The following is a 12,074-nucleotide window of genomic DNA, read 5'->3' as shown; positions in this document are numbered from 1 at the left end:
GCTTAGGAAGAGTCACAAAATAAGAAGTCCTTTATAGACACTTTATCAAAATCTGTATGTTTATTAAGCTTAGATAGAATATACTGTCTCATAGGTCTAATTTTAGAGTTATTAATCACTACTAAAAGTAGGTTTAAACTCTAAGTACTTTCATTATAAAAGGCTGAATTAAACATCAGATTAAATCCAGACCATCAGAATTATCTTTGCCTTGTTGACTGGTAAGGCTGTTTCAACAAGGCTACAGACTCAGTTTATGCTAATCCTGGTTTAATTGTTAATAATATCCTTTTACTCTAAAAAATGTCCTGATTTGGACAATAAATTAGGTAGATACTTTATCTCAATAACCAACAAACCACACCAAAACAAAAAACTATTTATATAGTTTAAAAGCCTACAGTATTCTTTTCAATAATACAAGGGGGCCATTGTCATTTATCATTTCATTTTTTAAAATAAAATTGACTATTTTTCACCCAGTTCATCACTACTAGATATTCATACTATTTCTAATTCTTTAATATAATGTAATACTATCCATGGAGATAAATCTTTGTGTGCATCTATAGGTTAATTTGGACATGGAACAAGAGACTGGTTCCAAATCGGGAAAGGAGTATGTCAAGGTTGTATATTGTCATCCTGCTTATTTAACTTATATGCAGAGTCCATCATGAGAAATGCTGGACTGGAGAAAGCACAAGCTGGAATCAAGATTGCCGGGAGAAATATCAATAACCTCAGATATGCAGATGACAGCACCCTTATGGCAGAAAGTGAAGAAGAACTAAAGAGCCTCTTGATGAAAGTGGAGAGTGAAAAAGTTGGCTTAAAACTCAACATTCAGAAAACTAAGATCATGGCATCTGGTCCCATCACTTCATGGCAAATAGAGGGGGAAACAGTGGAAATAGTAAGAGACTTTATTTTTGGGGCTCCAAAATCACTGCAGGTGGTGACTGTAGCCATGAAATTAAAAGACGTTTGCTCCTTGGAAGAAAAGTTATGACCAACCTAGACAGCATATTAAAAAGCAGAAGACATTACTTTGCCAACAAAGATCTATCTAGTCAAAGCTATGGTTTTTCCAGTAGTCATGTATGGATGTGAGACTTCGACCATAAAGAAGGCTGATCACTGAAGAATTGATGCTTTTGAACTGTGGTGTTGGAGAAGACTCTTGAGAGTCCCTTGGACTGCAAGGAGATCCAACCAGTCCATCCTAAAGGAAGTCAGTCCTGAATATTCACTGGAAGGACTCATGTTGAAGCTGAAACTCCAATACCTTGGCCACCTGATGTGAAGAACTGACTCATTTGAAAAGACCCTGATTCTGGGAAAGATTGAAGGTGGGAGGAGAAGGGGATGACAGAGGATGAGATAGTTGGATGGCATCACTGACTCAATGGACATGAGTTTGGGTAAACTCCAGGAGTTGGTGATGGACAGGGAGGCCTGGTGTGCTGTGGTTCATGGGGTCTCAAAGAGTCGGACACGGCTGAGCAACTGAGCTGAACTGAATAGGTTAATTCCTAAAAATGGAATTTTCTAGGTCAAAAATATATGCATATTTCTAAGTAATTTGGAACATAATGCCACATTTGCCTCCAGGAAATCTGTGCCAGTTTGTACTCCCAGCAGCAGAACATGAGAAGGCATATTTCCAATATGAGCTTTTCTGCTTTTTAAAAGAATCTTTGCAAACTCTATGTGTGAAAGAAAAATGGTGTCTTCTTGTTTTAATATTTTCCTGACTACTGAGTTTGAAGCTCTAAAAATATCTTGGCCATTTGTATGTCTTCTGTTGTGAAATGCTTATTTATATATTCTGGTCAATTTGTTAATAGGGTATCTCTTTTTCATAGATTTGTGAGAGTTCTATTAATATTAACTTTTTATCACTTATAAAAAGGTTAATTTTAGATAAATAATGTTACATGTTGTTTCCCAGCTCCAGCAAAGGTTCTTGCTTTTTTTATTTTTTGCCCTTGATGTGTGGCATGTGTGGGATCTTAGTTTCTGGACCAGGGATCAAACCCACACCCCATGCAGTGGAAGTGCAGAGTCTTAACCAGTGGATCTCTAGGGAAGTGCCCTAAGGCTCCCCCTTGCATCTTTCTGTTTCTACCTCATCTCTGATTAATATCTGGTTAATAGGATGCTTCAGTGTTTTATATAAAGTTCCATGCCTAGATATTCTCTTCATTCTCCTCCGCTAACCATATAACTGTAATATTTCCCTTTTCATAAAAAAATATTTGTTATGAAACACATTAAACCTTGAAGATGTTAATTGCCTGTTTAGAACTGGAGAGACACTGATCTTGGGCTTTACTTACTTGAATTGGGCAGGTCTAATCAGCACATGATGTAAATGCTGTTAATACAAGATATTCTGCTGGGAAATGTGACTCAGAAGGAGTCTATTAACAAACGCCAAAGATAAAAACAACAAAAACCTATGTAGACCTATGAGTTTTTAAAGACTGTAATAACTGACAAATTATAGGAAAAAAATCTACAATTTCAGGGAACTTACATAATTTCCAGAAGAGTATGGAAGAAATGCAAAGGAGGTTCTGGGAACGTTTTGTTTGGCTAAAGAAATGCTTATTGTCACATAACATAAAATAGGCAGGGATAGGAAGGTGTCCCCCTAGGTGGATAAATGACAATTCCCTCATTCCAAACAACTTTATTTAGTATTTTCTTAAATAAGCTGATATAGATACATACATTATGAAATCTTCCAGTTTGCAGATGATTTTTAACTTTCATGAGGTTGGCAAGTAGTGATAATGGTGTATCGAGATTGTAGAGAAAATTTGCATTATAGTCAAATATAAAACAATATTCAAAGAAAAATTATTTAAACAGTGCCTATTAATTAACTAACACATAAAGTGATAGAATGACTAGAAAGAGATGAGAACTCATCACAGACAGCTTCCTACAGATACTGGACTATTTAGCTGCTAAGTCAAAAAAGACAAAATGCCAAATTATCACTATGAAATACATTGAGGGAAAACTGAGAAAGAATCATCCCACCTTTAATAATCTTTTGCAATTCTGATCACTGTACCCAAGAAAGCAGAATAAGGGTTAAAAGTTCAGCAAATTTGGGTGGGGAAAGTTCTACATGAGAAAAAACTAGGGGAGGAAACTAAGGAAATGTCACTGTAAAGAATCATTCATATAGCTACATCTTCATACAGCTACAAAGATGGTAATAAGGGAGACACTTAAAATATACATAGTCACACACACACATTTATGAATGAAAAACAGCAGTGAGGAAAAGTAACAGGTATTGCCTGGAAATTGATGGAGCCAGAAGGTGGCAAAGGTATGACTGTGTGACAATTGCTTTGGGACAAAAGGGAACCAGCAAATGATGAGTAAGAAAATGAAGAGATTAAAAATACACATCAGGCCAAAGAACAACAAAGAAGTATGGTCAAATATGCAAGTGATGTGAAAGAGAAAACGAGGGCACTGATTTTTTTTTTTCAATTTGGCCGTGAGGCTTGTGGCATTTTAGTTCCCCAGCCAGGGATTGAACTTGGGACCTTGCCAATGACAGTGCAGAGTCCTAACCACTGGACCACCAGGGAATTCCAGGCACTGATTTAAATGCACAATAAAGAAATTTAAGACCCTGTAATAAAGTCTTTAATTAAATGAAGGTGAAGACTTTGTAGCAGAAAACAAAGGAGATAATAAGATTTTTCTTATTTCCTTAATTTCCAGATATGTTTGTTTCACATTTTAATGTATACATATTAAACACATATATCTTATGCTATGTTACATTTTTCTTTCACCAAAATCTATTTATAAATTGATGGTACTTTTTGTAATTTATGGTGCCTTAGAACAGAGTATTTGATGTTATTGAATTTAAAGTTCCCTCTAAATTAGAAGCTAACAGTTTTATATAACTTCTTCTGAATTTGTGATGGCTTTATTCTAGTATCTTTAACAAAAATTGCTAAATACCCACATCCAAATGTTGCTGTTCTAGACCTATGGTTATGCTTATAGACATTAAGAAGGTAGTAAAATAAATCATACAGAACAATCTAAAGATTCTGAGGAGAAATATGCACATAGTATCAACATTAAGGGACATATGTAACATTGTGAAAAATTAGTAGTTTCAAAGTAGGTGGAATAATCCAGAAGGGAAATGCTTGCATTTTAGGTAGGGGATGATAGAGAATCAAATGATACACAAATCATATCTGTAAAGTTATAGAACTGAATATCTTATGTGGCTTACCTTATTGTCATATCCTGGTTGTGAATCTTTTGGAGGAAGGACTAGAGGAAGTGAAGGCCAAAGGAACCTGAGGAATATTATCCTCATTCTTCAGATATAGATTTGACTCACAGTTAAATCCGTTGCTCAAAGTTATGAACAAGTCAGCAGGGGCCCCTAACCTATCTTGCTTATTCATTTCCCAGCATTATTACAAATAAATATTCACAGAATGGCATTACTTACCAAGCATAGTAGGGTAAATATCCACAAGAGAAACCACACTTGATACTTGTAGGTTGGCCTGAATTCCCGGCCCCATGATCAAGAGTGGGACATGGGAGCTAGCTTCGTACATACTCATCTTATAAAACTGTCGGTGTTCCATGGCCAGCTCCCCATGGTCTGAGGTGTATATGATGACAGTCTTCTGAAGAAGACCTAACTGGCGAAGAGCCAAAATAATTTCACCTGCAATATAAATCGAAGTAAATCTTAATTAGCCTTTAGCTCACTTTTTTTTTCTATCATAATATGCTCATAATGATTCTACCCTCTAAGAATTTGTCAGGATGCTTCTTAACATCTGGATGTTATCTACTGTTCTTCAGTAAATAACTTATGCCAGATTTCATGTGCTTGCTTCCCAGTGAATGGACTAGAGACAGGAAAGAGAAAATGCAGTACCTAAGGGTAAGTTCCTTTATTTGGAGATCATCCTGGCTTGCTTTCCATGTTTCTGTCAGGGAGTAGGGGAAAACATTACCTCCAGGGACTCAAATGAGGAAAGAAAGGCATGCCTGGGTATCAGCGCTGTGCATGTCTCAGGGAAGGACTGGAGTCACCATCAACCCATAATTGCTGCCCAACGGGAGGGGATAAAAAGGGTCAGAACTCCTCCTCCTGATACCCTTTCTCTCAAATTCCCCATCACTAGATCATGCCCATGAAGCTGGCTGAGTCTTACGGAAATCCCACCTTTGAAAAAAGGGCTGGTTAGCAGTACAGATGATATATGAATGTGATGTGGCATATTCTTGGACGGTAAAATTCCTCTGACCAGGATATGAAACTTCCTCATTTTAATTAACAGAACACAGTAAGAGAGAAGAGAAGCATCGTTTCTCACAGTGAGAGAAAAGAGAAGCACACTCAAGAGAGAAGCATCGTTTCTATTTTGGCAGCTCCTGAATCTGGCCTACAGGGGTCTGTATTATTTAAAAAAAAAAAAACAGAAAGAAAAACCATACAAAACCCACAGGCAATTCCGAGGGCCAGTCGGATCTGAGACCCAGTCTCTGAGGAGTTACTCATGGGGTTCAGACCATCAGAATCTTTCAAATGGACAACTGTACTCACTTCCTAATTGGTTTTCTTGTCTCCACTCCTTTTTCCCCTTCAAAATATCTTTCTAAACTATCTGATCATGTCACCCCAGCTTAAAACTTTTCCACAGCTTCCCACTGTCTAATTCTTGTGTAAGTTTAGCATCTTCAGCTAGCCACCCCCTAAACCTTTACCTTTCACAATCCTGAACGACTTACAACTCCCTGAACTAATAATAATTAGTTTGGACTTTCTTGCCTTTGTATACACTTTTTGTCTTCTGTGTTGGATGCCCTTTCTTCCACATTCTACATGGCAAATCCCCATTCTTCCTTTATGACCCAGCTCAAGCATCACCTCCCTGGTGAAGCATTCCCTGTTCCTCCAGGTAGAGTGAAGTCCTCTGTCCCCAGGACCCTACAACTTGTATACTACTGTAGTTACAATACCATGTTATAACCGCTGGTGTTTATACTCATTCAATAAATGTTTACCGACTTCTTACTTATGTGCCAGGCAGCATGGATGCAAAGCTAGGCACCTAGGATGCAAGGATGAATGAGAAGGAATGTCCCTGCCCTCATGAAGTCCACATTCTTCAAGGGAAATGGACAGTAAAGAAGTGAGTGGACAAAATCATTAAAGATTATGATGTAAACAAACAAGATGATATGGTATAGAGTAACTAAGATGATGGAGCTGCTGTACTAATTTAGAGTGGCTGGGAAGATAGCCCTGAGGAGGTACTATCTGAGCTGACAGCTAAAGACTGAGAATACTCAAGGAACTCCCTGGCAGCACAGTGGTTAGGACTCCACAGTTCCACTGCCAGGGGCCTGGGTTCAGTCTCTGGTCAGGGAACTAAGATCCCACAAGCAGTTTTGTGGGGCCAAAAAAAAAAAAAAGCCAGCCATGTAACTTATCCCCATGGGATACCCCAAAGGGAAGGGTATCCCAGGCAGTGCTCAGTCACTCAGTCATAGCTGCCTCTTTCCGACCTCATGGACTGTAGCCCGCCAGGCTCCTCTGTCCGTGGGATTCTCCAGGCCAGAATCTGGAGTGGGTTGCCATGCCCTCCTCCAGGAGATCTTCCCAACCCAGGGACTGAACCCATGTCTCTTGTGTCTCCTGCATTGGCAGGTGGGTTCTTTACCAATAATGCCACTTGGGAAGCCCAATGTGAATAGTAATGAATACTGTTTAGGGACCAGACTAGTATAGATGTAACAAAGAGATAGAATATATTCCATAAATTTTGTAACATTAAGTGAACTGTTGCATTTTTTTTCTCTTAAGAGACTTCAAGAGGTATTCCCACACTGCTTGCAGCAATATTTTATATATATATATATATTTCACTTTTGTTGATCTGGCTGAATGGATAGCTGCAAACCTTCAAAAGTGATTTCCATGGTGCAAATGAGTGAATATTCATTAATATTAGAAAATATTGAAATATAGTTCAGTAACTGTATGGATTTAGGATTGAAGAAATTCACTTAAAATCTTATTTGTATTTAAGATTTGGAGTACTTAAATTAAGTACTTAAATTTTACCTAAAGTACTTTAAGTAAATGACTTAAATCAAGTACTTAAAGTACTTAAATCAAGTACTTAAATTAAATTAAGAGTACTTGGAAAGTCCTTAGAACTTTTAATACATATTATACTCGCTTTATTATAGTTTATCCATAGGCTTTTTTTGTTTTCTTTTTTATATTTTTCTATTTTTGCCCAATGAATGCTTTTTAAGAAATAGCCATTTATTTGTTCACTCCCAAGGTTTACTTTGTTCAGAAGAAGTGCTACCCACACTTCACTAATTATAATTATTTTCCACTCCAAAGTGCAGCAAAATAAATGACATGGTTTTATAAAAATAATTTGTCCTAAAAATGGAGATTTTTTTTAAACCAGGGTTTTTCCACATCTGAATGGGAAATTGCCATAAATCTATAAGTGGACAAGTAAAACACTCTCTTGATGGTTATCTCATGGAGGCAAGTTTGGTTTTGAGCTGAGTTAGGGAAGGAAATTTAATATAATTCTGGACCTTAATGTACATGGGGAAACTGATTTCAGCTTAAGTCTTGCTCTCACTGGCCGAGGGAGAATGGATGTGTTTTGCAATTATTACAAGTCTGGGAGAAGTCACAAGATTCTATGTCTAATCTGTTTCATCTCCTAGAACTGAAGTTGCCTTATAATTAACTGTGTTTCGCTGAATACTGATTCCTGATTAAATCCAGTAAGACGTCTTGTTTCCAGCAGATGATAATTTTTTATGACCTTTTAAAAATATATGAACAAATCTAAGTATCTGTGAATTTATGAATAATTAAAATAGAAAAGACTTTTATTCTATTAATAATACAAATTATCCAATTTTTATATGTGTCAGGAATCTTATAATTCTAAGTCTGAAGTATCTCAGCAGCTGTTGTGAGAAATTATCTGAGGATATTCATACAAGTCACTAACCAGCATGATCACAGTTTGTTGGAAAAATATTATACTTTTTCCTCATGTAATTGCATTTTAATTATACTACTTACCGAGCATAGCATCTGTCTCAGCACACATAGCATAATAAAATGCTCTAATATTCTTAATTTCTTTTTCTGTAAACTTCCCAGTGCAGTTTTTGGTATAAGAAGAGTAATAATCTACAGGGTGCATTTCTGACAGAGGTGACCACGTTGGGATTTTGATGGCATCATACGACACCTAAAGGGGGAGAAAACAAGTTGTAATATTCCTCCCTTCCAGCTAGAATGTAAGCTATACCAGACAACGTTTCATTAATTAGGTTAGCAGAAAAGAATGGTTATGAATTATGTAAAGAAAACAGCAAATCAAACACATAAATTAGGAACAGATTTTTAGTATTCCCAGTAACAACAAATATCAATATATCAATCTGTATACATAGTAAGACAGCTGTGAAATTATTTTAAAGATTATACGTGTGGAGGCTGAATGGAGGCCCAAGATGGTGGCACAGTGGGAGCATAACATCTGCGTTTCTAGGGTCTTTGCATTGCGGGTGGCTTATGACTCTGAGGTTGTAGAACCCCACACTAGACTAGTCGTCTGGCAGGAACTTTGACCTCAGAGGTGGCTCTGAGTAAATCAATGCATGCAAGAAACAGATACAAGGACAAACCTCCTGACTTTGCGTATCTGGCAACCAAATATCCAGATTTTAAGCAGTATGTTCAGATAAGTCTGAATGGAAGAGTGAGTCTTAATTTTAAAGACCCTAAAGCAGTGAGAGGTCTGACTTGTACTCTCCTAAGGGAAGATTTTGGACTTTCTATGGATATTCTGCTGGAGAGAATAATTCCTTCAGTTTCCTTAAGACTCAACTATATTCATTGGGTAGAGGATCTGGTCGGTCATCAGGCTCTGACAAAAGTACTCTTTGAAGAGGAACTGACATCCATACTGGGGCATCCTTCATCTCTCCTTTACGTGGAACAACTTTAAATGGCTAGTATTTCGTTGCAACAGAAGTAGATGATATGTGCTTCAGTTATGCAAAAAAGAATGTGGAGCAGAATAACTTATCTGATTTTATAAAAGTGGTAAAAGTACCACAAAAGACACTCCTAATGAATGCTCTTAAGGAAGAATCTGAGATAATCCATGACTTTTGCCTGTGCAACCCTCTCTTTTTTGCCAGTCAGTTGGAAGCCAAGGTAAAACATCTTCTCCTTTAAAGTAGTTGAATATTTATCTAAGTTTTCCTTGTTTGCAAAAATAAGAGCAGCTTTTATTTTGGAAGTTGTATCAGTTAGGCTGCTTCTGGTATCAACCACCTGAAAATCCAATTCAGATTGACTTCACAAGAAAGTTTACTGGTTTATGTATCTGAGAAATCCAGCAATAGCATGGATTTCAGGAATAGTTTGATCAAGGAGTTCATCATAATATCAAGGCTGAGACTGTTTTATCCAGGTTCCCCTTGGCTCTGACCTGGTCCTTGGTTGTGTCTATTCTCAGGCAGTAAACTCTTGGAATCCTTGAAGACCCCCCACCAAGGTCTGTAAATACAGGAGGTATCACAGAGATCATGGCAGAAGGAGGTGAATTAGAGTTTGTTAGAAGGATCATCCATGACAGTTTACAACTTAAAAAGAGATTAAGGTGGTTTAACTGTATGCTGAGAAAGAAATGCTGCCTGGTTGCTCTGAAAGAAGAACTTTGCATATAAGGGGTTCCTAAAATCACTTACACTGAATTCTGCCAAGGTCAGACAATGAGATGGGCTTTGGCTTGGAGTTTTTATGTTGATGTAACAGTACCATCACCACCAAGTAAGCGAATAACATAAGAGAAGCCAAGGAAACCCATTATGTTTGTAGTACTGGAGTCTGTGATGAAAGAACTAGCCCTCAAAGCATCATCTCTGGGCTCTGAGACAGTGGAAAGCATAGTGGCTGTGATGACATGGACTGAAAAACTTCTCACCGATATGAAGGTCCAGCATAAATGAGTTCCCTGTGAAAAGGAGGAAATTAGCCCTTTGCTTCTAGCAGCCATAGATAACTCCTGGATTCACTTAAGGAGGAAGAAAAGAGACTGAGTAAGATAAGTGAGAGGTTCCCCTAGCTCCCAAGAATGTCACTGAAGCCTTGGAAGAGAAAATGTCCCCCCTCAAAAAGTCCAGCAGTAGCCAAGATGTGACTCAAGGCCCTCAGGAGAGTGCCCTGGGAGGGCCTGTTCCACCAGAAGAAGAGACTGCCACTGTGGAGGGCCACGGCAGACTCTCCCTGGAGGAAAACCCAGAACCCACGGAGGATGAAAGGAGGGAGGAAAAGGGAGAGATCGAGGTTCTGGAAAGTTGTAAAGGCTCTAGCAATGGAGCCCAGGACCACAAGGCTGCTGAGCAGTTCAGCAACCCAGGGTCTGAAAAGGGGAACCATCTCCAAGGAGTGGCTGGACATCACCTATTCAAGTGTCTGACAAACGTTAAAAAGGAGGTAGATGATGCCCTAGTTGAAATGCATTGGGTCCAGGGCCAGAACAGGGATCTGATGAACCAGCTTTGTACTTATATACGTAGCTAAATTTTCAGGCTTGTTACTAGTTAACTCTAAAATTTTCTTGCACAGTTGGGAAAGTTCTATAAAGCAGCTTGCTTTGGAGTGTGGCCTGTGGGGTGGCAAGCTGAATTCCATTGTTAGCTCACTGGTAGCATTATGTGGAATTATCTTAAAAAAACAAATTAGTCCATTTTTAATACTCCTTTTTTTTTTTTTTAAGTTACAGGGCATTGTAGTATGGTAGTTCAGTGGAAGAATCATGGTTATCAGCATCAACAAAAAGCCATTGGTAAACTCATAAGGGATTTAAACCTGACTTAAGCTGATCACCTTGACTTCAGATTGGTTTTCTGAGACCAGAAGGATAATTTTTGTAGTCTGATCCTGGTCAGAACTTACAGAGCATCACGCCCTCTATGTCAGCCTTGGTTGCTTCCTGATGAGGGGTGACTCCTGCCCCCCATGGAGGTTGTATACCAGGGTGAATAGCCCTGCACCCTCTTCTAAAGTCATTCTTACGACTGAAGACTTTGGGTGCATATGATTGATGACCCCTGTGTCAGTTCAGAGAAAGGAACTGGTCCACCTAATGGTGGGAGAATCAGGGACAGAAAGCTCAGAAATGCCAGGAAGAAGGGCTGTTATCAGGGAGCTCCTGGAAACATTGGAGACATCGGTACATTCCTGACTCTTGTCTATTTTGATGTTGCTTATTTCAGAAACAGAATTAGGTAAGCAAAACTGCCAGATGTGATTGAGATACAGCAGAATGAAGCCATACTCCTACCTTCAACCTGTTTAAAGTGATTTTGTAGCAGTTAAAAACAAAATTATACGTATCAGTGAAAAACATGAGCTATATTAGACAGTATTCTAATCCATAATAAGTGTCTAATCACTTTACTATAGTTGTGTGATCAATTCAAAACTTCAGAATCAATAACGTAAGAATCCAGGCCCTTTTTTTTCCAGTTCAGTTCAGTTCAGTCGCTCAGTCGTATCCGACTCTTTGCGACCCCATGAATTGCAGCACGCCAGGCCTCTCTGTCCATCACCAACTCCCGGAGTATACCCAAACCCATGTCCATCGAGTTGGTTATGCCATCCAACCATCTCATCCTCTGTCGTCCCCTTCTCCTCCCGCCCCCAATCCTACCCAGCATTAGGGTCTTTTCCAATGAGTCAACCCTTCGCATGAGGTGGCCAAAGTATTGGAGTTTCAGCCTCAACATCAGACCTTTCAATGAACACCCAGGATTGATCTCTTTTAGGATGGATTGATTGGATCTCCTTGCAGTCCAAGGGACTCTCAAGAGTCTTCTCCAACACCACAGTTCAAAAGCATCAATTCTTCGGTGCTCAGCTTTCTTCACCATTCAACTCTCACATCCATACATGACCACTGGAAAAACCATAGCCTTGACTAGACGTA

At 38.6% G+C, this 12,074-nt stretch overlaps 1 protein-coding gene, 1 long non-coding RNA gene, 1 other non-coding gene and 1 pseudogene across 8 annotated transcripts in view; 2 read left to right on the top strand and 2 right to left on the bottom strand.

The window, feature by feature from the left end:
- Positions 1–6,215, top strand: part of LOC145509610 (uncharacterized) — a 54,861-nt gene extending 48,646 nt beyond the window's left edge. The window contains exons 6-8 of one of the 2 annotated variants that reach the window (XR_014056233.1): positions 4,918–4,960; positions 5,361–5,473; positions 6,110–6,215. This is a non-coding gene — a long non-coding RNA (uncharacterized LOC145509610). Of the gene's footprint in view, positions 1–572; positions 1,797–4,917; positions 4,961–5,360; positions 5,474–6,109 lie in introns of those variants that run through there. The other variant, XR_014056236.1, reaches the window with a different exon arrangement.
- ARSK (arylsulfatase family member K) overlaps positions 1–12,074 on the bottom strand; it is a 53,968-nt gene that overhangs the window by 9,008 nt on the left and 32,886 nt on the right. For all 4 annotated transcript variants that reach the window (XM_081498765.1, XM_081498763.1, XM_081498767.1 and 1 more), the window contains 2 exons: positions 8,150–8,321; positions 4,514–4,738 (listed from right to left, as the gene is read on the bottom strand). In XM_081498765.1, coding sequence (XP_081354891.1) covers positions 4,514–4,738; positions 8,150–8,321 — 397 coding nt within the window. The remainder of the gene's footprint in view (positions 1–4,513; positions 4,739–8,149; positions 8,322–12,074) is intronic.
- TRNAD-GUC (transfer RNA aspartic acid (anticodon GUC)) lies at positions 3,548–3,620 on the bottom strand. The gene has a single exon. It is a non-coding gene; the product is annotated as a tRNA-Asp (tRNA).
- LOC145509413 (RNA N(6)-adenosine-methyltransferase METTL16-like) lies at positions 8,574–10,864 on the top strand (annotated as a pseudogene). Its single transcript, XR_014056073.1, has 3 exons — positions 8,574–8,597; positions 8,679–9,295; positions 9,600–10,864. The product of XR_014056073.1 is annotated as an RNA N(6)-adenosine-methyltransferase METTL16-like (transcript).

The sequence above is a fragment of the Giraffa tippelskirchi genome, chromosome 6 (assembly GCF_054371585.1).
Source record: "Giraffa tippelskirchi isolate mGirTip1 chromosome 6, T2T-mGirTip1v1.2.pri, whole genome shotgun sequence".
NCBI lineage: Eukaryota > Metazoa > Chordata > Mammalia > Artiodactyla > Giraffidae > Giraffa > Giraffa tippelskirchi.
This window is presented reverse-complemented; position numbering and strand designations above follow the sequence as displayed.